The following is a 27,661-nucleotide window of genomic DNA, read 5'->3' as shown; positions in this document are numbered from 1 at the left end:
GTAAACAAAAAATGTATGTACAAATTGTAGTTATTATTTCTAGCCTTTTCTTGCTTTTTGGTAGTTACAGTGTAGAGAGGACAGGAAACAGGGAGTCGGGAGTAACATGCAGCTCTGCCCAGGCATTAGCTCTGGTCCATAGCGTTAGGAGGCCATCTCCTTCACGATATGGTACTTTCAGCTTTCCCTAGTGGTCGCACTCTGAGCCCCCCACCACACGTATACAATGCACTTTTTGGCCTGAAAATAAAATATTTCACCGGAAGAAAAAACATGGTTTAGTTACTCCACTGTGCCCTACAGATCCTTGTCAATAGAAAAATCCCAGATTTTTCTTTCCGCTGAAATATTCTTTGTAATTACAGTAAAATCCAGCTGCTGTATTTGTAAATCATTTACAATAACATCGACAGAGGTCAAATCTTGAGGAAACGGCAGAGAGTTTGCAGAATTGAAACCAATTCTTACAGGCCTCCTATCCCCACTAGACACCCCCTTGACTCACACACACACACACACACACACACACACTGTACAGAAGACACACACGCACACAACCCACCACAGGCCTACTGTATGCACATTGCACACCCATACATTATTTCATGATTAACAGTTAGCATAACATCCACTGACACTAAACGTCATTCATCTTTGTTGTCCAGCCTACATTACATAACTGATTGTCTAACTCACACTCCGCTTTAACAGCTTTAGTATTTTGCTCTGACAGGGCTGTAATTATGGTCCCGCCACAGAGGAACAAGCACAGTGTGGCGCCTGCAATGGAAGCTGCCGTCTTTTTTTTTTTTTATAGAAAAAAAAATAAAAATGGCCACCCCAGGCGATACTCCTACAGTGTGATAATATGTGCCTCTTGTTTTGATTAGTGTGAGAAACATGTTGTTGTTGCCAGTGACTAGCACAGCATCAGCTGTGACCGCTCGGTGCCTCTCGCCTGCCACCTTGTGAACACTGTAATGTTCTGCTCTCCTTCAGGGTCTGTCTGGCCTGATTCATGCTTCGAGTATGGCGGTGTCACTCGCTGAAAATAGCCGATCTACAAGCTCATTGTGAGCTTGTAGATTAATTGATTGATTGATTGAAAATGTAATTCACAGTTTGTAGAATGGGTACATTTTTGTATACAGTCAATACAAAAAACTGCTACGAGGATAGAACCAGAAAAAGCACTAAGTTCGGCTATTGTGAGCTACTATCGGCTATTTTCGTCTATGTCTACTCCCCCCATATCTCTCTCTCCTGTTTATGTCTCTCCTCTTGCTCTCTTTACTTTTGTCTGCCCCTCCCTAGCTTTTGTTTTTCCTATCCATTTTACACCGTCTGTGAGCAGCAAAGCTCATCTCACTGGCACGCATTGCCGAGCCCAAAGGAGCCCTGAGGTAATTATCTGTCTCAGGCGTGTCTGGATGCAGTCCTGGCTTTTGTCTGGTACGGGCTAACCTATTTATGACACAGGGACTGTTGTGTCGCTCACGTTTTGTTGACAGGGCAAGGCAGCTCTGCTCGGTGCACACGACTGTGACTGTACTTGCGTGGAAAGGCGGGTAGTGGAAGGGCGGGGACCGTTTAAGGGGTGAAACCAGGTCAGGCCTGTGCAGGGTGTTACGAGATACCTGTGTTTGCTTTGCAACTGTTCCATGTTTGCACCAATTTCGATCCGCGCTAGGCAGGCAAACATTGTGCCACATCATGCCTGTCCATCATAGAACCCTTGATTGCAGACAGTACATCTACATCTACCAGTGCCAGCCTGCAAACAGTTGCAAACGTGCTAGAACGTACGCTGCTGTGCACGTGCTCACGTACACAACAAGAAGCAACATGACAGCAGTGGTGCTGTTTTCTTGTTTTATCTGAAGATGAATGTTTGCTGGATAGCAGAGAGAATGGAATGTTGTGTGACCCCTTCATGAGGACAAGGAGGAAACATGCAAACACACATAGAAAAAAGTGTTGGCTTCCTATATTTAGACTATAAACCGCTCTTGACACTAACATGGAAGACATGGAAGTGGTGAAAGATATGCATATTTCCGTTTGCTTGGAGATATGTCTGACCACACTCAGAGCAGAGGCAATATATTTCTATGAGCACGCTGTGTTAGTGGCCGATCACAGAAGAGAACAACAACAACCGGCATATCCTGTTTTTTTGTACATTGGAGACTGCAAGTCCCAGCCAATACTTTGGAGTCTTTGGAGAGTTACTAGAAAAGATCCAAATCCGTGTCTTTGTATTGGCTGCAGGATAATAGTCAGGGTAGTTGTCGTCTGCACACAGAGAGCCCGGGTGAATTGTGCGCGGAGTAGCACCCCGAGAAGAATGCACAGTATATCGCCTTTCCTCCCGTGCCACAGTTCACCCAGATGTCTTTGTGTGTTCCAGAGCCCGAGGAACAACCCCTCGCTTTTGTAGCGCATACAGGTTAGCCTGGCTGACAGCTACTGGACACCAACAACAGGGGAAATGCAAAAAACGGGGAAGAAAAGGAAAAAAGAACGAGGGGAAGGGATGGGAAGGGAGGCCTTTCACAGCTGTTGTTTCCTCTGATAGGAACCTCTGGCTGTACTCCCAGTTCTTTAAGTAAACTATCAAAAAAAACCATGGTTACCTTGACATAAGAGAGTGAGAGAGAGAGAGAGAGAGAGAGAGAGAGAGAGAGAGAGAGAGAGAGAGAGAGAGAGAGAGAGGAGAGTGGAAATGTGAGACAGAGAGGAGAGGAAAGGGATATGATGAGAGATGGATAAAGAGAGATAAAGAGACAGAGGGAGGGAAGAATGGATAGTGAGAGGGTGGGGACAGTGTGTCTTATCTTAACAAGACAAAAACATAACAAGTTATTCATTCCATCATGCGATGCATAGGGCTATTATTACAGGTAAAAAAGTAGTTTTTGCTATTGTTGAATTATTTTAATAGACGGAAATCTTTATCCAAAATAGGGACACAAGGGTTAATGTGGTTATGAAATAATAAGAATATAAATGAACCAGAAAATATCTAGAGGATCATCCTAGTTTTATTTAATGTAACATCTCATATCCAAAAGCTTGTCTGGTGTGGTGTGACATTGTGTGTTACCGGTCGCAGTGCTAGACCTGCAGAATTAGCTAGGCTCATGGGATCAGAATGATAAGGCACATCTAAATCTGTAATCTGCCCTGCTGCATGGATGTGCTTTCCTTCCAGGAATACTGGCTACCGTAGTAACCGTACGCTCTCCTTGACCATTTTGTTTCCAGAACACACAAGTAATAATGTACGTTTATAAAATGCTAATTCTATATCGCCTGAAAGGTGATACTGAGAGAGGAATAGGTCTACACTGCCATGAAGAGAGACCACACAAGATGTGTTTGCTGCATTGTATTCACTGTGATGACCCAAATCCTTTTATAGTCACAATAACATTCAAAACAAAAAATAAATGAAACGGGGCAAGCCCCACCTTGTCTGAAACTGATATGTGTAGTTGGAGGGGTTATTTCAATATGAATGGGAGGAAGTATCTTTGCTGTCTGAACAAGTGATAAAACAAGACTTTGTTTTTTATCCTCCCTTTGCTGACTTCCATACAAACCACAGCCAGGAGTCTTTATTATGGGTATTTCTCTGAATTTACCCTTCATGTCAGGTACAATAGCATCCTTTTCCTCTAAAGTCTAAAGTGATCCCAAACGTGAAAAAAAAGTAAAACTAAACACAACAAGAAACCCACTGGACCTTCATTCAATACTTTAAAGTGACGATTTAATCGTAAAAAATCCTCAGGATACCCTCAGAAAAAGGAAATGATCTAGGTGCCACACCTACAACGCACGGCCGATCCGACTGATATGCCCATGTATGGAGATCTCTGTATCTTGATGTCATCAGCACATGTCCATATATGGAGCTGACTGATTTGTTTGCGCCTGAAGACTGCCATGACGACACATTGAGGTTAGAAAACACACTCCATATTTAGGCGTAGCTGCATTGGTAACTCCTTATATAACATAAGAGTTTAGAGTTTTATTAGGACATTATTCTTTTTTATTTTTTTTACCTTTTTATTGTCTCATGTTGATATTCATACAGTAGCCCAGTAGCATGCCCCATGCGTAGCAGGCCCTATGAGAAACAATGCATGTCCGTTTTCAATGTTCAATAATAAAACTAAAACAGTTTGATATGGATGTAGATTAGTGATGGAAAGCTGCAAAGGTAACTGAAGATAATTCCCTAAAAAATCAAAATCTCTGAGCCTAATGAAGAACACAACAGTCTCAAAGTCTTTGACGTCGTCCTCATCTCTTATCAAGCAGTCTCTTCCTCTTCTGACGATTCATCCTCTGCCTCTTGCAACCACTTGATGAACTTCTGAAGCCCCTGATTCTTGCGCAGCTGTCTGCTCCTGTCACTGGAGGGTATTATGAGCGCATTATGTTCTCCTCTTCCAAGATCTCCAGCTGGTATACATGTTCATCAACACCTTGACCATTGCCCCCCAGTGATTCTCCTGCTCCAGGAAGTAGTCTTCAAAGGCCGCCAGGCAGTCCAAATGGTCTTGTGCCCGTTTCACATAGTTTTTAAACACGGGTGCCCATTGTTTCATCAGAGGAATACTCTGGTTAACATCTGCATCCCATATAGAACTTCTCTGTCAGCCATGTTCAAATATGGAGTCCAGGCCAGTCTATGGCGTTATGTTGATTTCACCAGGGTACTCTACATGATGGATTTCTTTGGGGCAACTGTCCTTGGGTCCTCTGCATTAGTCACGCTGAGTTTAAAGTTGATCGCTAAAGCAGTTCTCTAGATATTCGGAGGATCACACTCAGTCACTTGGCGCATTTATAGAAGGATGTCGATTTGTTATGTAACTCAGTAAGAAGAGAACGCTATCTGGGACTCAAAGGACCATACTGGTGGTCTGGCATTTTTAGCCTCTTGAACTCACAGTATTATAATTGACATTGCTACTTACTCACTAAACCATTTTCCTAAGCATTCCGTGGCTTGTTTGATTTCCTAAGACGCCACTGGATTCCATTCATTTCAGTATGGTATAAAAAAAACAATTGCAGAGACTTGAAACTTAATAAGATTAAGATAATACGTAATTTGGAATTCAAGACATAATAATTGTTATTGGTTATATTATAATTATATTGTAAATACGGATTGATTTGAAAGGTTTAGTAAAACATTTTCTGTAGAGATTCATTCACAAACGTAATTAAAAATTTCGCATGATGATGTTTAGCAAAATTGAATGAATTATTGAGGTATGTTCAGCAACATTTGACTGACAATAAGGACATTTTTTAATTTAAAAAAGCTGTGAATAGTCCTTCAACAGGAGCTATCAGCCAATACACTGAACCCTTAGAGATGAACTATGGATGGATGCTGTCTCTTAGCCGACACACCTGCAAATGACTCAAACCCTGAGGGCCTGACCCTCCTTTCTCTCCTATCAATTAGAGGGATTTACCGCATGCATCTGTTAGAGCTCTTCAGCATTGATCTTCTGCACTGAGTTGCCATTAACAATGTAAATGTCTGATATAGTTACTTCAGATAATCACAGATACAAATGTGTGGGTAAAATAACAGAAGTCACCACAATATGTTAGAATAATATTCAAATTGTCTAATACATTGGCCTTGTTTGTAGGTTTGTTGCATGCAATTCTGCAATTGCTTCAAATTCGCACCATAAACTATTTATTGTGTGTGCCCTGCCGCAATCATTTTGTTCCAAAGTGCTGCGCTCTGGCATAATAAGTAACCCACAGCAAAACAGTATACTGTAAATGCACTTGCATTAAGTGGAGTGAAGTGGAGAGCAACAGACACACACCACTATGACTGAATTATTCTGCATGTCGACTGATATGCTTTCCTTGCAGAATTACAACAATTGCATGGAAAACAGATTACGATTAAATTGAATTGATATGTTCAATTACAGGGCACCCAAAGTGGAAAAGATCTGTTTTATAGTGCTGCCGGCTTAAGTTTAGAATATCTAGATGGAGCATGGAGACATATTATATAAGCCATGAACTGCAACCCCTAACCTCTAACAAGTTCAAGGTGGCCTTTGCTGATCCATAAGCTGTTACTTTGAAGGTGAAGAAGAGTGCAGCTGTCAACCTTCCTGTTGAGCCCGAGGTAATCCAGAACAAAAAGCCACATCGCTATTTAACCAAGAACCGTCTAGACCGCAGGCATCAGCTGACTCCTAAACTAAAGAGCCATGACTTCAACTCAACTGTTACATAAGTTACCCCCTTCTTTACCAGTCCTCTAGTGCTATCGCCATACATTTCCCCTTATAAGACACTGTGTATGTGTGTGTGTGTGTGTGTGTGTGTGTGTGTGTGTGTGTGTGTGTGTGTGCGCATGCTCGTGCGTGCGTGCATGCTTGCTTACGTGCGTGACGTGTCTATATCAGAGTACATTGAAGGGAAGGAGAAGAGAATGACAAGGTTAAGGAAGGGAGACATTTGCATAGAGGTGGACATTGAAGGGAGAGAAGAGAGTGACAAGGTTAAAGAAAGGAGATGAGAAGAGAGTGACATGGTTAAAGAATGGAAAATTAAAGAGAAGGAGAAGAACGTGACAAGGTTATGGAAGGGAGACATTTCTCAGCATTCCTCCCTGAATACCCCATGTTCTTTTGGCAGTATCGGACATTCCCTAGTCCCTGAGCTCTGCATCAGAGAGCTCTGTTCCACTAACATCGATGTGTTCCAGAGGTCGGCTGTTTACCCCAAATCTCTGCTTGTTTAAAAACGAGCATGCAAACAAGTACATGTGACTCATTGCTCTCCATGACAGCAGGCTGGAAAGAATGTGACGACTGACGAGACATCAATTACTGTCATGCATGCTAAATGCTCCTCCTGATGGTGCTGCAGGTTGGCATGAGCATTATGCGTAGACACGACCGACCTGTGCCAGTTACCATTGCCCCTCCCTGTCTCACGTTGTGGCACGACAGCCTGTTGTAAACAAACGGACAAAAAGCCAGGAGCGAGGTCTTGGACAGGATACATCTTGTTATTTTCGCTCGTTAGAACCTGCTAGTGCTTTTCGCTCTCTCTCTCTCTTCTTCCTAATCTCTCTCTCCCTCTTGCTCTGTCTCTTTCTCTCTCTTTCTCTCTCTACTGGGGAATGGCCAGAAACAATCACTGAGTCAGTGAAACTTGGCACATACATTCTGTTCACGTCTCTCTCTCTCTCTCTCCTCTGCATGGACACTTTGGACAGACATCCAGAGCATGAGACAGAGCTTGGCACCTCTTTATTACACTAGGACAGCTTGCTAATGGGCCCAAGTGGACCAGAGTCCTGCATGCACCTCTTCATTCCACTAGGACAGCTTGCTAATGGGCCCAAGTGGACCAGAGTCCTAGGACAGCTTGCTAATGGGCCCAAGTGGACCAGAGTCCTAGGACAGCTTGCTAATGGGCCCAAGTGGACCAGAGTCCTAGGACAGCTTGCTAATGGGCCCAAGTGGACCAGAGTCCTAGGACAGCTTGCTAATGGGCCCAAGTGGACCAGAGTCCTAGGACAGCTTGCTAATGGGCCCAAGTGGACCAGAGTCCTAGGACAGCTTGCTAATGGGCCCAAGTGGACCAGAGTCCTAGGACAGCTTGCTAATGGGCCCAAGTGGACCAGAGTCCTAGGACAGCTTGCTAATGGGCCCAAGTGGACCAGAGTCCTAGGACAGCTTGCTAATGGGCCCAAGTGGACCAGAGTCCTAGGACAGCTTGCTAATGGGCCCAAGTGGACCAGAGTCCTAGGACAGCTTGCTAATGGGCCCAAGTGGACCAGAGTCCTAGGACAGCTTGCTAATGGGCCCAAGTGGACCAGAGTCCTAGGACAGCTTGCTAATGGGCCCAAGTGGACCAGAGTCCTGCATGCATCGCTTCCATGGAAAGGCTGTGGCCAGCGACGTTGATTCTGTTCAAAGGGACACTTATTATATCATAGGAAGTTACCCTGATTAACTAAATTGCATTGTGCCATTGATACAGTACACAGTTATCATGAAGGAAATGTTATGGTACTTTTGGGAGTGTCCACTTCGTAAAGTGCCCTGTGAACCAGAAGTTATTTTCCAAATTAGATTAAAATATTGTTTTTGTCGTTTCCTTCCTTTATTGCGTGCTTGGTTCTAACTTCTGTTGTACTTTTGTTCTTTCTTTCATCTGACTAAAGCTGCCTTACCATGACTGAGCGGGGGAAAAAAACCCACATAATTTCAGTTCAGTAAGAGTCCAAAACCACACTTAACCCATTGATGCCTGAGGCCGAATCTGGGAACGCCTTCTAGGGCCTGACCTAAGGTTTCTGAAAACCTTCAAATTCTGATGATTTTTTTTTAATAGTTATGTTGCTACATGTATAGCAATAGCTGATGAGACACAGAGAGCACGGCCGGCATCAAGGGTAGAACAACGTATACGTTGCACCAGGCGTCAATGGGTTAAGTAGAACATAGGGTCACTTCTCCTGCGGGTGGGTGCCGTGCTATTGTAAGAATCTACATTTCAGAACTTTTAAAAGGTATTATTTACATTACATACTTTTATGTTATAGCGTAGAGAGAATTGCATCCAACATGACAATTATTTTCCAAGTTAGATCATACTTTTATGGTTGTTGTTTCCTTGGTTGTTTTCTTTCTTTCTTTCTTTCTTTCTTTCTTTCATTCTTTCTTTCTCTCTTTCTTTCTCCACAGATCCTCTGTCCCAAAATACAAGATGGAAAATGAGACTTGCTGTACAGAATAGGAAACTTGGAAGCATTGGTAATAAACAGTAAACTGTATTCATTACGTTAAAAGAGGGGATATATATATATGAAGTTTTGCCAGTTACTTGACTTTCCCCCCCCCAAACACATTAATTGTCATTTCTACTGGCAGTTATATGGCTCATACATTTTGGCCATGTGTCATTTTTGTGATTTAGGAGCAATGACAGCAGCACATCTGCACACATATGAGGTTGTTTCATAATCATTCACAGTTCATCGAGGAGCACAGTTCTACACGGTCTGATGAAACCGCTAGAGTTGCCCAACTCTTCTCCACCCATGGTTCCCAGCACGGGGGCTGTGAGGTGAGACGAGTTCACTGTGTCTTTTCTAAACCATCTCCATGTTGTGAAAATATCTAAGATTGATGATGCAATAACAGTTGGTGTAGAAAAACAAAGCACTGACTTTTTAAAGTTTTCACAGATTTAAAGTAGATTTAATGGTACAATTTTCATAACTTTGGTTGTGCGTGAATAACACATAATTTTAACCAATCTGTGTGGCAGAGCTCAATGGTAGAAATGTGGGCGATTGCGCAGGGGAACTACTGGGGTTCAAATCCCGGGTAGGGCATAATTATGGATTGCAGCTTTCATAAAGGATATACCATGGCAACTTCCAGTATGAAAGCCAATTGCACACTTAACTTAACTTATCTGGACCATATCAGTTCTAAGTTTGCCTGTGCTTTATGACAAAAAATGTCTTCCTTTATTTTTGTCAACTGATCTCTCTCATTGCATGACAAGACAGTCATGTTTGGGCTACTTTTCTTGACTTTAATTACACATCCGCCCCCGCAGCTCAAAATTGTTTACTAGAAAACACAAAAGCGTGGCTATAGAGAGCAAAAACAACAACAACAGCGTTGCACAACTGACAACTGCAGATGTCTGACTCTGGCAATAACGTTTCTCATCAGTGTCACTGTAACCTTTCCTGTGTATTGGAAAACCTTACTCCATGACGGGCAGAGGTATATAGAAGGGAAGAAAACATGTTATTTTCCCAGCAACTCTAGCAGCTCTCCACCATAATGGGCTATGCTGGCAATGCTGTAACTAAAGTCTGCCTTAACACCAGCTGCACGCCCTGCAGGGGCATGGAGGGCAGTAATAGAGATGTTCAGCGTGCGCTTGTGAATATTCGCACGTGTACCGTTTGTATGGATAAATGGTTGCGTGAATGTGGATGTGTGCAATCGGCTGACAAGAGTCCTAATGTGCATTTCAGTGTCATTATTCAACCCTCTCTACAGTCTGTATGGTGTGTGTGTGTGTGTGTGTGGGGGGGGGGTGTTTGTGCGACTGTGCATGCTCTCAAGGTACAGTACTGTACAGTATGTACCCAACCTGCATGTGAAAAATACCCTGGAAGGTTTAGACTAGCTAATGATAGGACTCGCTCAGGCCCTCTCAACAAAGAAGCTGTCTGGCGTTATTGTTCGACAGACTACAGTGGACTGGGGAGAAGAAAAAAACTAACAGCTCATGTTGTTCTCAAACAAGGCTCCAAGAATAAGCATCAGAATACTTGTCTGGAGATGCCTGCATTTTTAGTATCCACACAAGGCAGATATTTAGAATCGACCTACTGGCATATCCCAGATTTCACTGACATATATCTTTTTTATGAAATATTCTTGATCAAGAAATAATTTCAAGTTTCAATTCTGTGGCAGGTCTTCAGGTTTAGAGGTTGTGTTAGACAACGTTTAAACCATATCTCTCTTGCACGTCTGGTTATCCAACTATAACCACTCTCATACTGAATAAGAAAACAGTCAAAAGGGAACCTCAGGCATATCAAAATGAAACATGTGTGGCTAGGAGTGAAACTTTTATTAGCACACTTGCCTGTGGCTCCATAACTCAGTCTGGGTAAAATGCATGTGGTCTCCGGGGCTACAGTCTGGGTGGTATGGAAGATGGCAGCTTATTAGCCACTTAACCCGATAGTCTTACTAAAACAAACCAACTGTATTTTTTTTTTTTCGGTATTCACCAAATCGCTTTGGCTGGACTGGTGGTTTGCCCAATGCAGACTATAGAGCGTCACAGTCCCTCCCCCTTTCAGAACAACGAGTGGCCCAGGAAATAAATCCCAATGCATTTGTCCCATAGGCATTTCTTAAAGTATTTATTTAAAGGCGGTTACGCCGCGGACAAAGCCAACTCGGATCGTGACAAATCATGACAATGAACACAATGTTTTGGGCCGATCAAATAATTTATATGAAGCAAAACAAAACAAATAGTGTCGTCTCCTGCCTTTATTTTCTTCTTTCTAATGATTTGATCGGCCCAAAATATTGTGTTCATTGTCATGATTTGTCACGATCCGAGTTGGCTTTGTCCGCGGCGTAATCGTCTTTGAATAAATACTTTAAGAAATGCCTATGAGGAAAATGAACGGCGATTTATTTTCCGGGTCTCTCGAGGGGGCGGGACTGCGACGCTCTATAGCCCACATTTCACAATTTCCAGACAGGCCTGCAGGGAGACCAGGGAATTCTTAACTAGAAAATACTGACTTTGGCTGTATTCTGAAAATAACTCTTGTATGATGCAGTGGTGGACAGTAAAATTACATTTTCTTGAGTATTGTATTTTTACTGTTTAAATGTATAGATTGTAAAACAGCAATGCATTGATATATATATCTTTTTTAAAGTATTCTTTACAAGCATGTATTTTTGAGTAACTTTCACTTTTAGTTACTTGTAGTAATATTTGACCAGGAGTCTCAAGTACTGTTGGGTTGAGTACTTTGTCGACCACTGAACAATATAGGCCATATTGATTTTTGTTGTGGTCTGAGAACAACTACATTTATATGCTGTCTGAAGCAAGCTTGTACTCTGACAAAAAGACAGACATATTATGACTATCTCCAATATCATACCCTGAAGAAGGCATTTTGTGCGACCTCTTCGTCTTTTTCAAGTTTATCCCTAATATCTAGCATTACAAATTACAAAACCCCTATCACTGTCTAATGGTCATTTACATGGTGTAATTACAACATAATGGCTATTTGTATTGCAATTACTCATCACATCGTATTCAGAACAACAGCCCCAGTGTCAGGTATACTGGGCTGTGTAGTGTGTGTGTGTGTGTGTGTGTGTGTGTGTGTGTGTGTGTGTGTGTGTGTGTGTGTGTGTGTGAGAGTGTGCCGGCGAGTGTTGACAGACTGTCTTATTATCTAAATAGGCGCCACAGCCATGGTCCAAACAGATAAGACTGTAAGCAGTAGCCATGGTCACTCAACCCTCACCCCCTCCACTCTGAATTATATAAGCTCGACTTCTGCCAAATAAAATGAGACTTGAAGAGACTTGAAAGAAAGAAAGAAAGAAAGAAAGAAAGAAAGAATGAAGAATGAGGAAGAAAAAGTTACACTAACATAAAGAATAATAGGAGAGATTAAAGTATTTTACTGCTTGATTGGTTCTCCGCTTTGAAATATTATAAGAATCATATATTTAAATATAAAATGTATTATAAGGTATATGTATTGTTCTGGCATCGGTTGGAGTTATACTTTTAAATGGTGAAAATATAGCCAATCTGCTAGCTCATAATCTGTGTCATTGTGACGTGTTGTGAGCTCTGTATCTCTGCTATTTTCATAATTTTTTTTAACATATTACACTTTTCAAGGGATTAATTTGGCTGATTCTTTGAAGGAAGTTGTTTTTATATAATTATGCACACCTGCATCATTTGGTTTTAATAATGAGTAATTAATAATGATTATTGACTAAGGAAGAGATTTTTTGATCAACTCAATCTACATGAACCTAACTACATCAACCTGGTGACTGACACCCAGGATAACACGTCTTGCTGCAATCAGCTGCTATGCTGAGATGTCAACAGCTGCTTAATGTTGGCTCACGGTGTGCATGAGTGTGTGCGTGGTTATGTGGTTGTGTGTGCGTGTGCGTGTATATGTGTGTGTGCGTGTGTGTATGTGTGTGTGCATGTGTGCGTGCACGTGTGTGTGTGCATGTGTGCGTGCACGTGTGTGCTTGCGTGCGTGTGTGTATGTGTGCATGTTCATGCTTGACTGAATAATGACTGATAAGTCGTACCTGACCCTTTTATCTATCCTTGAAAAGTACAGGATCGTTTGATTAAAAGATTTCTTATCTTTGAAAATAAAATGTTCAGCCAAGGTAAACATGACATTAATCTCCCTATAACCAGTCCACAAGTTGCAAAGCCTCAAGAATGCACGTAGGATCAATCTCAACGGTGCATTTGATACTGCACATATGTTATCACACCACCAAGTGTTAGATTGTTTTTGATTTTACAAACTTCATGTTGAAGTTTCTTTGGTTTCCTTTGTTTGCAGAAGTCACGCTCAAGTGACACCGCAGGGTAGCGGTGACAAGGCTCAAAAAGATGAAGTGACAGCATGCACGTCGCAACAATCCATCACCACAGCCTTGTGCCCTCAATTGACCTCACTTGGGTTAGTTGGGTTAATACTCTGGTGCCATTTTGCAGCCACAGGTCTCTGTGGGGTGCACTGCAGCAGTTAATTGAACTATAATTGATTTAATTGATTATATATATAAATATAATCTATTTACAATAAAATAAATTGTGGGGGAGCTCACAACCCATCACGGTTATTTGTGAGCTTGTAGATCAGCAATGATCTGTACGTTAGTAAAGACCCTAAATTTGCATCACCCTAAATTGCATCACATTGATTCATTGACATAATATTATGATATTCTCGATTATTTGATTAATCAAAATATAATAAATATTATTAATAATAATAAATCAATAAAGATAAGCACTAGTTGCAGCCCTAGTCGCCACAGAATAGTTTCACAGGTACCAAAAGTCTCACACCACGGCCACTTTACAGACTCGCCGCGGTTTAGTGCATTTTAGTTTGACTTCACCTTCATTTAAATTGCATTGAATTGAGAGACAGAGAGAATAGTTGTTTAGAGTTTACTTTACACTAGATGAAGTAGGAATGCTAAAGTTTAAACACCAAAGTACCGCAAATGTAATTCATTAGTAAACAATATCCTGAAATGGTAGGCCTACTATCATTGGTATTCACATACTCAACTTTTTATCATTGAATAGCTGACCATTTAATTGCACAAAATAATTTGATCATTTTAGAAATTAACTATAACATCTGCGGGTTTGACATACTACACTGATGAAGACAGCATGTTAGCATAACGATGAAGACATTGTGGAAGAATTTTCGCTGCGCCGAGTTGGTAAACTGGCGAGTTCTCCGGATACCCTTCATTACCACTTTATAGACTGTGCTTGGTGCATCCCGGAGGAGTACACACACACACACACACACACACACACACACACACACACACACAGCTAGACATCTCTTGGCACAGCACCAAGGCAGCCTATTTACACAGACACAACAATGCAGTAACTCAACTCAAACTCAAGTCCATTAAAGAGCTATTATTGCACACACCACTATCACTACTTGAGTTATACATCTAGTATGGGGCTTATCTATGGTACAAAGTCTTAGAGAGGACAGACCTAAAATCAAACGTCTGTTGTTTCTTTTTAAAACTAAACTGGAGAGACTCTGGAAACAAAATTGGAGTGTTGAGGAAATACAAATTTACTTCACACTCCCTCTGGCCTAAAGCAGCAAAACAATGACTTCCTAAACTATCGAAAGGCAATGAACTCTTACCACGGAATTCCAAGAATGAAAACTTTGAATTCCTATATCTTAGAAGTCATGAAACCTACTCTCTTTGTTTTGTCTTTAGCTGGGGTTTTTTGTCCGTTTGTGCACGCACGCACGCACACACGCGCGCGCGCACACACACACACACACACACACACACACACACACACACACACACACACACACACACACACACACACACACACACACACACACACACACACACACACTGTCTTCGCACTCAGTCTTGTTTCTCTTCTGTTAACATTGCTCAAGAAGACCTTGTCTTCGCACCTTTTGTTCATTGGAGATTTGCTGCCCCAACTTGTCTGCCCACGAGTCTGGAGTCTCTCCCAGACTTCCTCTCTTTTCCCGTCACTCCACTAATCCGCCTGTTGTTTACATCCCATGACACCTGCAGCCCATGAAGTTATGTAACTCCATGTTAATGCCTGTGTGACCCTTAGGGAGCACAGACCAACAGTGAGTTAGACTACACTGTGCATGTTTTCTTAGCACAAAAAAAATCCATTGTATTTGACTGCAGGATGGTCCTATTGTCCTAAAGATTTTTTTTTTTTTTTAGTGTCTTTCATGTGGGGAAATAAATACACCCTACACACACCTGTAAACTTTTCATTTTACCCAGAATTCTCCTGTATTTTACCATTCTCTCCCGTGGTCATCCAGTTAAAATATTTTCCTGTACATATCCGGTTGTTGTTTTTTTAAATTGTATATAATAATGTGGTTGGGACTTGGGAATATAGCCTTGCTTCCATAGACGTATTGCTTCGCTTGAGGCTTTGTTTAACAACCGGAAAACTGAACTGCATTGTTGTTGAACTGTTTGATGAACTGACGCAAATAATAATGGAACTGGAATTAACAATGAATTTATATTCCCTTTGAAAATGGTTTACATTAATTAATGCAATTAATAAATGCAAGTAATTTGTTGGACTTTTGTGGAGCATTCTGAATGCATGTAACCTTCGTAGAGTTTGACGTCGAATTTTGACTGGTGTCAAAATGCACAAAAAAATAATAAAATAAAATAAAACAAATGCTGACATGTATTGTGATACATAATCGCAGGCATCCACCATACTGCATTGAGCTGTATCTGTATGTGTGTGTGTGTGTGTATATATATATACACACACGCACGCGCACACACACACACACACACACACACACACACACACACACACACACACACACACACACACACACACACACAATGTGTGTATGAAATGTACGGCTGCCCGTACATTTCATTTGTAGTAATGGAAGACATTGATTTAACATGACGTAACTCATAGATAAAATAAATCAATTTATGGATCACTGTACTATAATTTATGGGCAACTATTTACTGTGGTCAAACAATGTGTCCAGATGATGAATTGTCATAATGTTTACACTTTATCAATATGGCAATTGTGACTCTAAAATAACTATTTATACAGTATCTCATAACCCTAACAGCATTGTGCAATTGAATATTTTCACAGTGTTGTCAACACCATAGCAGTTATTCAATCTGTTCTCTATACTTGGAAATCATAAAGGAACCGATTTCTTATCTTGTGAGGTATGAATCAAATACATTATGTATGTGTGGTTGAGACATTTGAAACCACACGCTTTGCCAAAGGCTAACATGAAGTCTCATTCACAGGCTAATGCAGCATGAGTGTTTATGCAATGCCGAGACATCACCAATATTAAATTAGGGGGAGCAAAGTTATGCCTTGAGTCATCACAAGTTTTATGTTGAATTCTGCCTAGTCTAAAGTGTGACTTACTTTATCCTTGAAATGTGATTATTTGCTTCTGTGCATGTTCCTGACATGTCACACTTTGATACTGATTATTTGAGTAAGATACTGTAGCCTACAGCAAACTGTAAAATCCTGATTGCTCATGTAACATTGCGAGTGTACAAATGTACATTTTTACATTCTTGTTTGCCGTAAACTGTAGTGTAGTGCATGTACCTGACGGCTAGGTCATGTGAGGTTTTCTTGCCAAAAATAGTAATAATAATTTAAATGTCTAATGTTGTGAGTTTATAGAAAATCTGTGAGGCTTAAGTGGTGTAAATTTGGATTATGAATACAGGTGAGCCCTAAGATTTTTGCTTTCCCTTTGGTGTGCCCTGGGCACAAAACGTTAGAAAGCCACTTAGCCAAGGGTATTGTTGTTGTTGCTGTTATTATTATTGATACAGAAAGGTGCTATGCTGTGATGCTGCAGTATGAACAAAGCTTCATATAGAGAAAACAGCAGCGTTGTTGGTTAGGAAGCTTAAAAGGTGTAAATGTTTATTGCCCAGGCAATGAAAGCAGAAATCAGTTGAAAGTAGTAAGCTGTTGTAAAGAGAGAGCACTGTATCCAGTACATGACTCCCGTTTTTAATCAGTCTGTGATCTATGCAAATCATACTGTATTCCTTCTACGAGGAGCTGTCTGGGACTTCACCTCTATTCACTATCACAATGGCATTTGTTTCAATGTAAATTGCATTCTAAATACAATTATGAAGATAATAATTGTATTATTATTATTATTATTATTATTATTATTATTACTACTACTACTACTGTATGGCCTCTTTATCTGAGGAACGATGAAATGAAACAGCCTGCCTGCATTCTATCATCATCATCATCATCATTTATTTAACTCACAACCATTTTCACATGGTATGGAGCACAGATTCATAAATAATATAAATACAGACATAGTAAAAGGCATGGCATTCATTAGTTGAACAGCGGAAGAACATTTTTCAGAAGAGCACTCCATTTACAGATAACTTAGTTTTAACTTATCAGATTTCAACAATAAAATTAATTTAAAAAAGTCTGTGTACGTACATGTGTACGTACGTATGTAATCCACGTAACTCGAGAACCGTTCGCCCCACAGACTTATTTGACACACGCATTCCACACCACCACAGGGAGAGCAGTGCCCGGTGTCGAGTCCTTCAGATACACCGTTGACCAGAACCAGCACAAAAGCCTCTGTCTGGGCTCTGGACCTGATCACCCCTATACCTCCATATATGGAGCTGCCTGTTCTGACATCACAACATTTCATATTTGGGCATGCCTGACACAGAACTCCATATATAGGAATAACTGGACACAGAGAGACAGATACAGAAATCTCCATATATGGGACATAGACATATGCAGGGTGGAACGGGAATTCTGACACGGATACAACGGATATTGCATAGCCGGGTGGAGCATGGGTCTCCAACTTCCATCGTTACAGACTCTGTGCTCTACAGCCGGGCACCGGTCTCGACTAGTTCCAACAATATGTGATAGTCGTCTCCAACTGGGTTATCATTACATTACACAGGTTGCATAGCCTGATTGCATTATACCTCTGAGGTCACATATAATAGACACTGCTCAGGCTAGTGTGGCCATATTCAAAATAATTAAAGCCAACAGTCAATGTTCTATTTTCGGCAAAGCAATCCTGTAGGGAAAAGGGAGGGGCCAGGGATAGACTCATGAAGAACCCTGGTTAACTAAATATATTGGTTTAAGTAGTTCATGATGTTAGTATAGTATTGCTCACCAATCCTAACCAAAAGAGGATGGATTGGATGCATGGTACAGCAGCTTTAAGCACAGGTGGATCCTGTCTCCATAAACCAAGGAACTTGCGTAACTGTTAAAAACTTTAAACTGCTGCAAGGCAGAAGTAAATGTTTCCAAAGAGAACCTGTGACATTTGGCTCGGGTTGGCTCCGACTCGACTGGGAGGTTATAACTGTTATGTCTTAATCCCGTTCTAAAGTTACTGCACACACTTGGTGGTGGCAGCAAAACCCAGCCCTCCACTCTTATCCTCCTTTTATTTAGTTTCTTCCTCATGCTTTACAAACAGACAAGCACTTTGGCTTGACTGACAAACATTATTATTGCTTTCTCAACCAGGTTGACAGGTTGACAGACTTTAACCGTGGGCATGGAAGTCACATCATTCTAACATTCCCTGGTGAAACCTCTTGTGAAGATTTTACTTTATTAAAATGTACATTAGTGTGCTTTTCTGCAGTCTGTGATCTACGTACTGAGAGTGTCTAGGTCCCTTCAGCACTTTCAGTTTACTTTTTGTAGATGATCTTGCCATCTAAAAACAATCTAGTAACAGCACCACTTTTTGTGTTTCTGATATAAATCAGTAATGTGACATATATCATTATGTGGCAGTATAGTGGGAACTACAAAATAGAAAAGAAAAAGAAGCTGACAAACAGCTTAAGTTCTCTCAGTCATGACCAGTTTTAAACTATTGCGTTTCAACAACTCACCAACTGGTCACAACACTTAAGTCCAGGATAAATGCTTACACATCATCCCTGCAGGCTATGATTGTGGTTATGTCTCACTGACTGACTGACTGACTGACTGACTGACTGACTGACTGACTACGTGGTGTGAAACTGGAAGGGTGCTGTCTGTATCTCTCTTAGTCCAGCCAAGTGTGGCTTTATAAGCTTAAAAAGTTAACTCAAACCACTTCCCCCCGTTTTATCCTGTGGAAATCACAGCATACTCAAACACCAAACAAGCCTTGAGAGCTGAAATTCTCCACTCAGCAGGATTCTCTGACCCTTGAAGCTTTTATGTAACAAGGTCGCTGCTACCTCACACAGATATTCAACAAGTCCTTGTAGGCTTCTGTGTGCTATGCTGGACATTTCAATAAAAGGTCAGTGAGAATGGATCGACCACCCACAACCTAGTCGGAATATAAACTTTGGCAACTCTTTCATAATAACTTTGGCCCTTCTGAACCAAGTATTTGAAAAATGTATGAACATCTAAGAGCGTAAGCTCAACAAGGCAGCTTTCTTGTTTCAAGTGACAGGATTAAAACTCTCTCAGTGTGTGTGTGTGTGTGTGTGTGTGTGTGTGTGTGTGTGTGTGTGTGTGTGTGTGTGTGTGTGTGTGTGTGTGTGTGTGTGGGTGTGTGTGCATGTGAGTGAGTGTGTGAAACCAAAATGTTGTACATTCAGATTTAAAAAAAAAAAATCTGTGTTGTAATCCTGGCAAGAGAGAGAGAGAGCCATTCCACGATCCCTCACATGACCTGTGTCCGTGATTCCTTCTTGAGAAGATCAGGTTCAGGGACAGGCTGTTCTGGCTATAAGGCCTCGATCTGTTTGCCAGACAAACAGTTGATCTGGCACAGACAGATGCAGGGTCACACTGAGCAATGGTAACACGTACATTACTTCTCTGCCAATAGTGTCAAAACACTGCTAATTTACATAACCTGATTGCTTTTTACCTCCTGGGAGATGGTAGAGTTCTATGTCTGTGTCATTTCATTAACTATGCTGAAACTTATTTTTTGTTAATAAATAATGATGATGTGTTGTTGTTTTCCAAAATTAGCAGCATTCCCTTTTCAGCGTTCTTTCCATTTCGACAAATGCTGCATTGACAACGGAGCTACAAGGGCTGTTGTTAAAACAGACTACAAAAATGAATATCACACAGTGTGATATTAAATGTCCCCTTTGCCAAAATGAATGATTCTGGATTCAGACCTAAGGAAATGCAGAACCAGCAAGATCATATAGCGTTACTATTATACAACCATGGTGTAGCTACAGTACATACATAATTGTGCCCTGCTGAATAACAAATATTAGATTTCTTTATCAAAACATGTCCAAGCCTCAACACTCACGCCAGGATATCAGTAAGTCCATTAGCTGTCTCTGTCAAAAGGGAGTACTGGTCAATTTTGTATAGTGCATGGCCCAAAGTTTCTTGACCCGTTGTTCTGCTATGTTCCTATCAAACTGGCACACCCCTTTATAATAAATCAATCAGGTACACAGTGTTCCTTTAGTAAATAACACAGCTGAGACGCCTGTGAAAATGTTCTCAAATGAATGGGCATTGAATGTTCTCAAATTAATGAGCATTGAATGAGGTGTTATAAGCAAATACATGGAAAATACATGGAAAACTCAATACATTCCCTGAGTGTGATTTATTGTCCTTCTCCATGCTACAGTATATACTATAAGTCAAATGTTGTTTAGCGACAATATTGCACAATTTGTCACTGCCAAAAGGCATGACATCATATATAGACATAGTCTAATGCCATCTACTACTTCAGTTGTTATATGGACTATTTTATTGTCCTGTTTACCATTATGTCCTCACACACTATCTTGTGCTCGTGTCAGTAAATGATAAAAATAGGCTTTAATAGCCTGAGCCACGTAGCAAGGCGGTCTCATCATGATAAACCATGTTAAAATTTAACAGTCTTACTAGTACATTCTTGAAAGCATGGTTAGCACAGCTGTTTGATTAAAATAATGATAAAAAATCCTGACCTTGACATTAAAGTTTTTTCTGGATTGCATACAAAAGAATCCATGATAACATTTATCTAGTGAATGATAAGATAGTGAATTATTATTTATCTAGCGAATGATAAGATAGTGTTTACACATGCTTTTGGATTGGATGGGGCTCTAAAGCCCAAACCACACCAATGGGTAGCCATGAAACTTCTTGCAGCCAAACGGTTGCAAGGAGTTGAATGGCGACCCATTGGTGAGGTTTGGGCCATTGAATTGAACCAGTTGGGTCGACGACGTGCAACAGGACATACCACACCACTGGGACGAACGCTGAAATGGTCTCATCCTGTCTTGACCCTTTGGTGTGGTTTGGGCTATGGATGGTTATGTCAGTAGGTTAGTCGGCTAGCTCAGTCTGTCTGACCAGTCTGTCTTCCCAACACAGCCCAACACTGTCTGCCGAAAACTGGGTGGAAATATGCTTTCATACTTGCTGAGCATATCCATGCTTCACAGAGTTTGATCCCTAACCCTTAGAATAACCTTATGACCATCAGATAAATATATGTAAACTTTCTACACAACATATCTCATTATGTAATTGGCTTCCCAACGCAGCCTACTAGTTTATGTGTCGTATAGCCTCATTGATGCTTGATGCTTTACAAATCAGTTTACATTCTCCGCGAATGCAACAAGTGTTGTGATGGTCGGGAAAATATCGTATCCGGGGGAAATACATCTGACGGATATTCCGGAGGATACAACCGCCGATAGCTTCTCAGCCTTAGGTTGTGACCAGGCTTTTCTTTTCGCAGATAAGTAAGCCTGGGACCGAGGCTACTATCTGCCGAAGTCATTTTCACTTAGGCAGAAATTATTTTGGAATGTAACATGCATTCTGATAAGCAGATAACATAGGCAACATAGGGCACAGGTCTCCACCAGGATTGAAATTTTGATCAAATCTGAAGGACTAATAAAAAAGTGTTGCACATAAGTGGGCTTTTTCGAGGTTTTTCCTTGGCCTGTAGGGAGTGTGCATATAAAGTTGTACGCAGATCGGTGCCGTTATATGTTAAGACACGAGTCGGCCTGTTATAGCGCCACCATGAGGCTGACTTGAAAAATGTCAAATGGCATTTCTTCCTCAGCCTAGTGGGAATATGCATGCACACGGACACAGCGTTGATGATTTGTGGCATTTTGTAATAAAACAGGCCAGTCCTGAAAACTGAGAAGGCAATCTTAGCCAATCAGGATGGAATTTGAGAAATCAAACAAACCCATCTTGATCACATGACTATAGAGATCATGTGTACCGATTTGCGTGAAATTAGGATAAAATCTGAAGGAGTAATATAAAAAGTGTTTTACATAATTTATGTCGACCTCCTGGTGGCGCTATAAAAAGCAGATGTGAAAAATACAGGGCAAAGATTTTTCCTCTAGGGGAGTGTGCATAAAACGTTTGACACAGATTGGTGCAGTTATACTGTAGGTAAAAACCCGAATCGGCCAGTTATAGCACCACCATGAGTTGAACATTTTCAAATGGCATTTATTCCTCGGCCTAGTGGGAATTTCACAGAATCACACAATGTGGTCATGATTTGCGGCTGTAAATGGAGCACTCCTGCGAACTTTGGAAGCCAATCTTAGCCCGTCAGGATGGAGTATGAAAAATCTGAGTGTGGCTGCGATCAAGCCATCAGTGCCAGAGATTAGCTGTTCACAGACGGACGGATGGACACACGGACGGACGGACGGAGTGCAAAACATACTCTCCCCATGCCTTCGGCTGGTGGAAACAATAAGGCAGGGTGAATCAGCAGGGTTAGGAGAGTAGAGTTATAGGCAGATATAAATAAAGGCAGATAAACATGAATTAGGCAAAATTAGTTTTTTCTTCACGACTGCCTGTTGTACACTGTCAATAAATAAATCTTAATAATAATAATAATAATAATAATAATAATAATGTGACTTTAACAATTATGCTATGAAGATAACCGTGTGCTGGCTTCTAAAGTAAGATACAGATTCAGATTCAGATTTTGACTGCTATGGTTATGGTTACCTGATCAAAACAGATCAAAACCTTTGTGGTATTCAATGAAAGGGGGATACGTGTTATAAAGGTTATTGCACCTTCTGGAGCCAATAACACTGAAAAGCAGGTCTGCGTTTTTGCTTTTTGAGTCTATGGTGAGTTGGTGACATACGTAATCCTTAGGCCTTCCAAGGGATAAGATGGGGTCAGAGCTGGGGCAATGGTGAATGATGATATCACCATTCTCTTCTGAGGAAAGCTAAAACACTATCACATTATCAGGTTCACATTATCATACTGTATGACGTGTGTCTGAAATATATGTCACGATACTTATGAACCTCTACAGTATCTCTGCTTCCCTTGCCAGGAATGCTGCTGAGCTCCAGGTATGTATAATATGGTATCTATTCAAAGGTGGGAACATTTTGATGATAACAGCTTTGCGTTGCCTGACATCGAGTCTGATTGCATTTCTCGTTGGGTCTCCACATTTTGCTGCCTCGAAAACCCATACACACCATATGTAATTTGTCCTCTACAACGTCAGCATTGTGCAGCACCTCTACAGCTGGCGCAGACTCAACCTCACAGCAGTGGTCAAGGAAGCAGTGGAAGATTTGAGCCAAAAAAATATGGTAACTGTTAATTTGAGGCTGAAGTCATTGAAAGGTACCTGCCAAACCAACCTGCCAACTGGCAGCACTGCGTTTCATGACATCGTATAATCCTCACAAACATAGTATGTCAGCGAGCTGCCAAATGAACCAGGTCTTCATAAACACTATTTGGCGGCAACAGAGAAGGAGTACAAGCAGTTTTAATTGACCTCCAACAATAAAAGCCGATTTGAATCGGTCCAACATGACAACAAATAAGCCTGCTCTTTATTAACAGTATTTGGCAGTAATACAAAGGAGAAAGACCAGTTTTAATTGACCTCTAACAATTAAAGCTGATTTTAATCGGTCCAACGTGACAACAAACTGGTACGTTTAGAATAACCTCATCACGGTATGCTTGTTTATCTACAGTACAGGCTTTTTTTTCCTGTGTTGGTTTGAGGTTAATTCAGTTAGATGTAAGCCTATTGACACATCTATTACTGCAGATAACCACTCTTTGAAACATTTCTTATATACCATGTCGTAACATCATACAAGAACAGGTTCACACCTTTCTGTCAAAACAGTAGAAAACAAATGATTGACTGTAAAACCTACAGGTGTCAATGTCCCGTTGGTCAGCTCTCTTTGACTTATCTGGCTCTACAACTAATGATCAGTTCTAGAACTAACATGCAATGTATGAATGAATGAACCATTGTAAAGCGCTTTGAGCACTTGGAAAAGCACTATAAAAATGCAATTCATTATTATTATTGTCAACCTAGATCACATAAAGTTGGTTTGGGGGAGAGAAAATACTGCATAAACACTGCATATTGGGCAGGGGGGGGAGAGAGATCCACTTCTGAACCTGACCTGACCTGTTTAAACTGAGATGAGTATACCGCCCCATGACAGTATGAATGAAAGAAAGACTATACCTGTGGAAAAACAGCAGTATGGACAGCATGGTTTGGTCAATGTTGCTGTTGCAGATGCCCTCGTTGAGGAGGAAGCATGGGTCATTCACCACCGACTCCAGGGAGTCCTGCCTCATGATGTTGTTCAGCTTGTCAGTGTTCAGGTTGTGGTACATCAGCTGGTCCCGGAGCTGACGGAAGTGGCTGACACTGGGGCTGGTGGGACTCGCGGGGATGCCCGTGGGGCTGAGCGCCAAGTCATCGGCACCGCTGGCCAGGTCTAGGCAGCAGCTGCAGCAGTCCAAACCGATGGGCGAGCGGGGTTCTCCGTCTGCCATCTCGGCGGCGGATGGCAGGGGGATGGAGAGCAGCGGGAGGAGATGATGCACAGGAGCTGCAGGCAGGTGCCGTGCTTACAGAGATGAAATCAGTAGGCAGAAAAGAGAGGTTCACAGAAACAGAACTGAGAAAACGTGAACTAAGCCCCCTCCGACCTGTTTTTACTTTTCCCATACAGTTCCGCGTGTGAAGACGTGACCGATGTAGTGCGACGCACAAATGTCAGGAAGAGATTGTGCTCCTCCTTCAGTCAAACAGACAGACAGAGAGGCGTGGTATTGGATAGCATCCAAGGTGCTCAGGCTGTTGAAGTGTCCCGTCACGTCTCCGCTCCGCTCCACTCCAGGGGCCAGGAGTGCTAAAAGGCAGGTTGGGTTCCTCCCTGAGAAGTACAGTCACGCTGTGCAACTCTCCCTGAGTTTCCCCTCCTGTGGCTCTGCCTCGTTCAGCCTTTTGTTCGGGAGGCCGAACACCGCTCCAATGTGTTGCTTCTGTGGCAGCAGAGAGAGTGAACGCCCCGGACACACACACATACAGTCTTCACACACACACACACACACACACACACACACACACAGCGATTCAGCAGGAGTGCTCGTGAAAGCAAAACCCAGAAGCTGCTTAGCACTTTTTTCCCCCTACACTTTTTCTTTTTTTCCTTTGGCCAGCATGCTTAGAGACAGAGGGAGGGGAGCGAACAGGGGAGGGAAGAGAAGAGAGAATAGGAGGGAGGGTTGGGAAAGCCCTGTGATTGGTAAAAAAAAGCACAAGCCTGTGGCGTGCACAGAATTTCTCTCTCTCAGTCTGCATTCAATAGAATGAGACAGCGGGAAAGAGGGTGGGACAGGAGTCCTGAAGCATGCTTAAAACGTGCACGTCCACACACCTACCGCCCTGCCGTGCTTGACAGCTCAAGGAGTGGCTCTGTGAAAGAGTGCGAGGACACACACACACACACACACACAGACAGACAGACAGACAGAGTCACACACACATGTTGTACTGTATGTATATCGCTAGTGTTGATGATGTCTTGTCCCAACATTACATACATTTATATTTTAATTAATTAATTAATTAATATATATTTTTTCTGTTCTTTTTTCACCTAAACATCATCATTGATGTTCATTGTTTAGTCTTGCAATGCCATTGGTCAATAAGCTTATAAAAAGTAAGTAAAATGCCTGTAATATATATATATATTGTATGATCATTAGAATGTCTAGAACATGTACATTTATTATTGTGAAAGATATCCCCCAAATGTAAATTATAAATGTATTATTATTATTTTAATAATAATTATTAAATATATATATATATATATATATATATATATTAACATAATTTCCTCTGCAAAGTCCTCGTAGTACAAAGTAGTAGTAGCCTACGGTTGAAATCTCTTTTTTGCAAGTAGAAATATATCCGGGTCTTAAAGAGTCTGTGTTTGTTTATGTGTGTGTGTTACCATGCAATTCGCCTCTGGGCATGGTAAACATTAACATCGCTATCTTATCAACATTGGTCATTGTTTGTTTACGACTTGGTCAATTTCAAGCTAGCAGACTAGCACAAACATTTCGTCTCTGGTCAAGAGCATGGTGTGTTTGGGTCCGGTTCACAGGCCTGTTTTAAAGGCCGCTGATTACAGACTCTCAAACAGAAGGCTGCAGTGGAACCCGTGGCTAAGGCCCTGACCTCGACCATTGACCAACAAGTCCACTCTATGCCGGCCACAGATGGCTGGCCTGGCCAGACAACACAACAAGATAATGATAAATACGTAGTGTATCTTCACTGAGGCGTTCTCTGCCGCTGCAATAAAAGTGTCACACTGCTCATTGCCGGGCAGCAGCGGGATCAATTAGGCAAAGAAAATGACTGCATTGCTTTATTGAGTGTGTAATGATGTCCTCGGGCAGTGTGGAAGCTGCCTGTTTTTAGGTGCTGGGATGACCATGTATTGGGTAAAGGCAGCCCTCTAGTGGTCTACTTGCATTAAAGCACATTGTAAAGGAAAAGATGTGGAGAGGACGGAAAACAGGAAAAGAAAGAGAAAGAAACTGACTTTTTAAAATAATAATATTGTATTCATCTTTATTCTGTCAAAACCACAGACTAATAATGCACATTACAACTTTATTCTTCCAATTCATAATCATAACTCCACCACCAACATAGTTATATTTGTATAGTACTTACTATACTATATAGGGGTGCACAATTATGAAATTATCACCAATATCTGATCTCAGATTATTTACAGGGTCGTATCTGCGGATACCGATTCTGACCGATTCCGACATTATACAGAGGAACACAATGTAATGGGGTTTGGCCCAAAGCCTGTTAATAAAGTATTCAATCAATCAATAAATAGCCTGTACTAGCCTGTCTGTTTTCACAACTGAATGCTGTTGCTCTAGACTAGAGGTACTAGACACTTTTTATGTATATTGAACTCATTGATGAAATAAATAAATTAAAACAATTAAACCAATTAAATAATTGGGATGGTATGGTATTTTTATGGCCAATCTGGCCAATTCCGATTATGCTACCGATTATTGTGTGCATTCCTAATACTATATGCTTTATATACTTATTGTGAACTCTTTCTGATCTTACAGCTATGGCCAGTATGAAGAAGTTAGTTGCATACCAGATTCTTCTGATTTGGCACATGCCACATTGAATGTGCTTGGGCAAAGCATAGAGGTATCTAATGTGTCCTTTCTTCAATCAGGACAGTAAGCAATGGCATCAACACATGCTTAACTTAGCTATAATGACGACAATTTATGTCA

General features: G+C 41.3%; 1 protein-coding gene across 1 annotated transcript in view; it reads right to left on the bottom strand.

The window, feature by feature from the left end:
* The window catches only part of tsc22d3 (TSC22 domain family, member 3), a 43,214-nt gene extending 17,794 nt beyond the window's left edge, over nt 1-25,420 (bottom strand). Inside the window, exon 1 of the mRNA XM_080774208.1 lies at nt 24,534-25,420. Within this exon, the coding sequence (XP_080630334.1) occupies nt 24,534-24,850 (317 nt within the window). The 5' untranslated portion in view covers nt 24,851-25,420. The remainder of the gene's footprint in view (nt 1-24,533) is intronic.
* Between the last annotated feature and the right edge of the window lie 2,241 nt (nt 25,421-27,661).

Source organism: Protomyctophum bolini (assembly GCF_963924005.1).
Source record: "Protomyctophum bolini genome assembly, chromosome: 10".
Taxonomy (NCBI): Eukaryota; Metazoa; Chordata; class Actinopteri; order Myctophiformes; family Myctophidae; genus Protomyctophum; species Protomyctophum bolini.
Note: the sequence above shows the minus strand (reverse complement) of the source record. Positions and strands in the feature narration are given on the sequence as shown.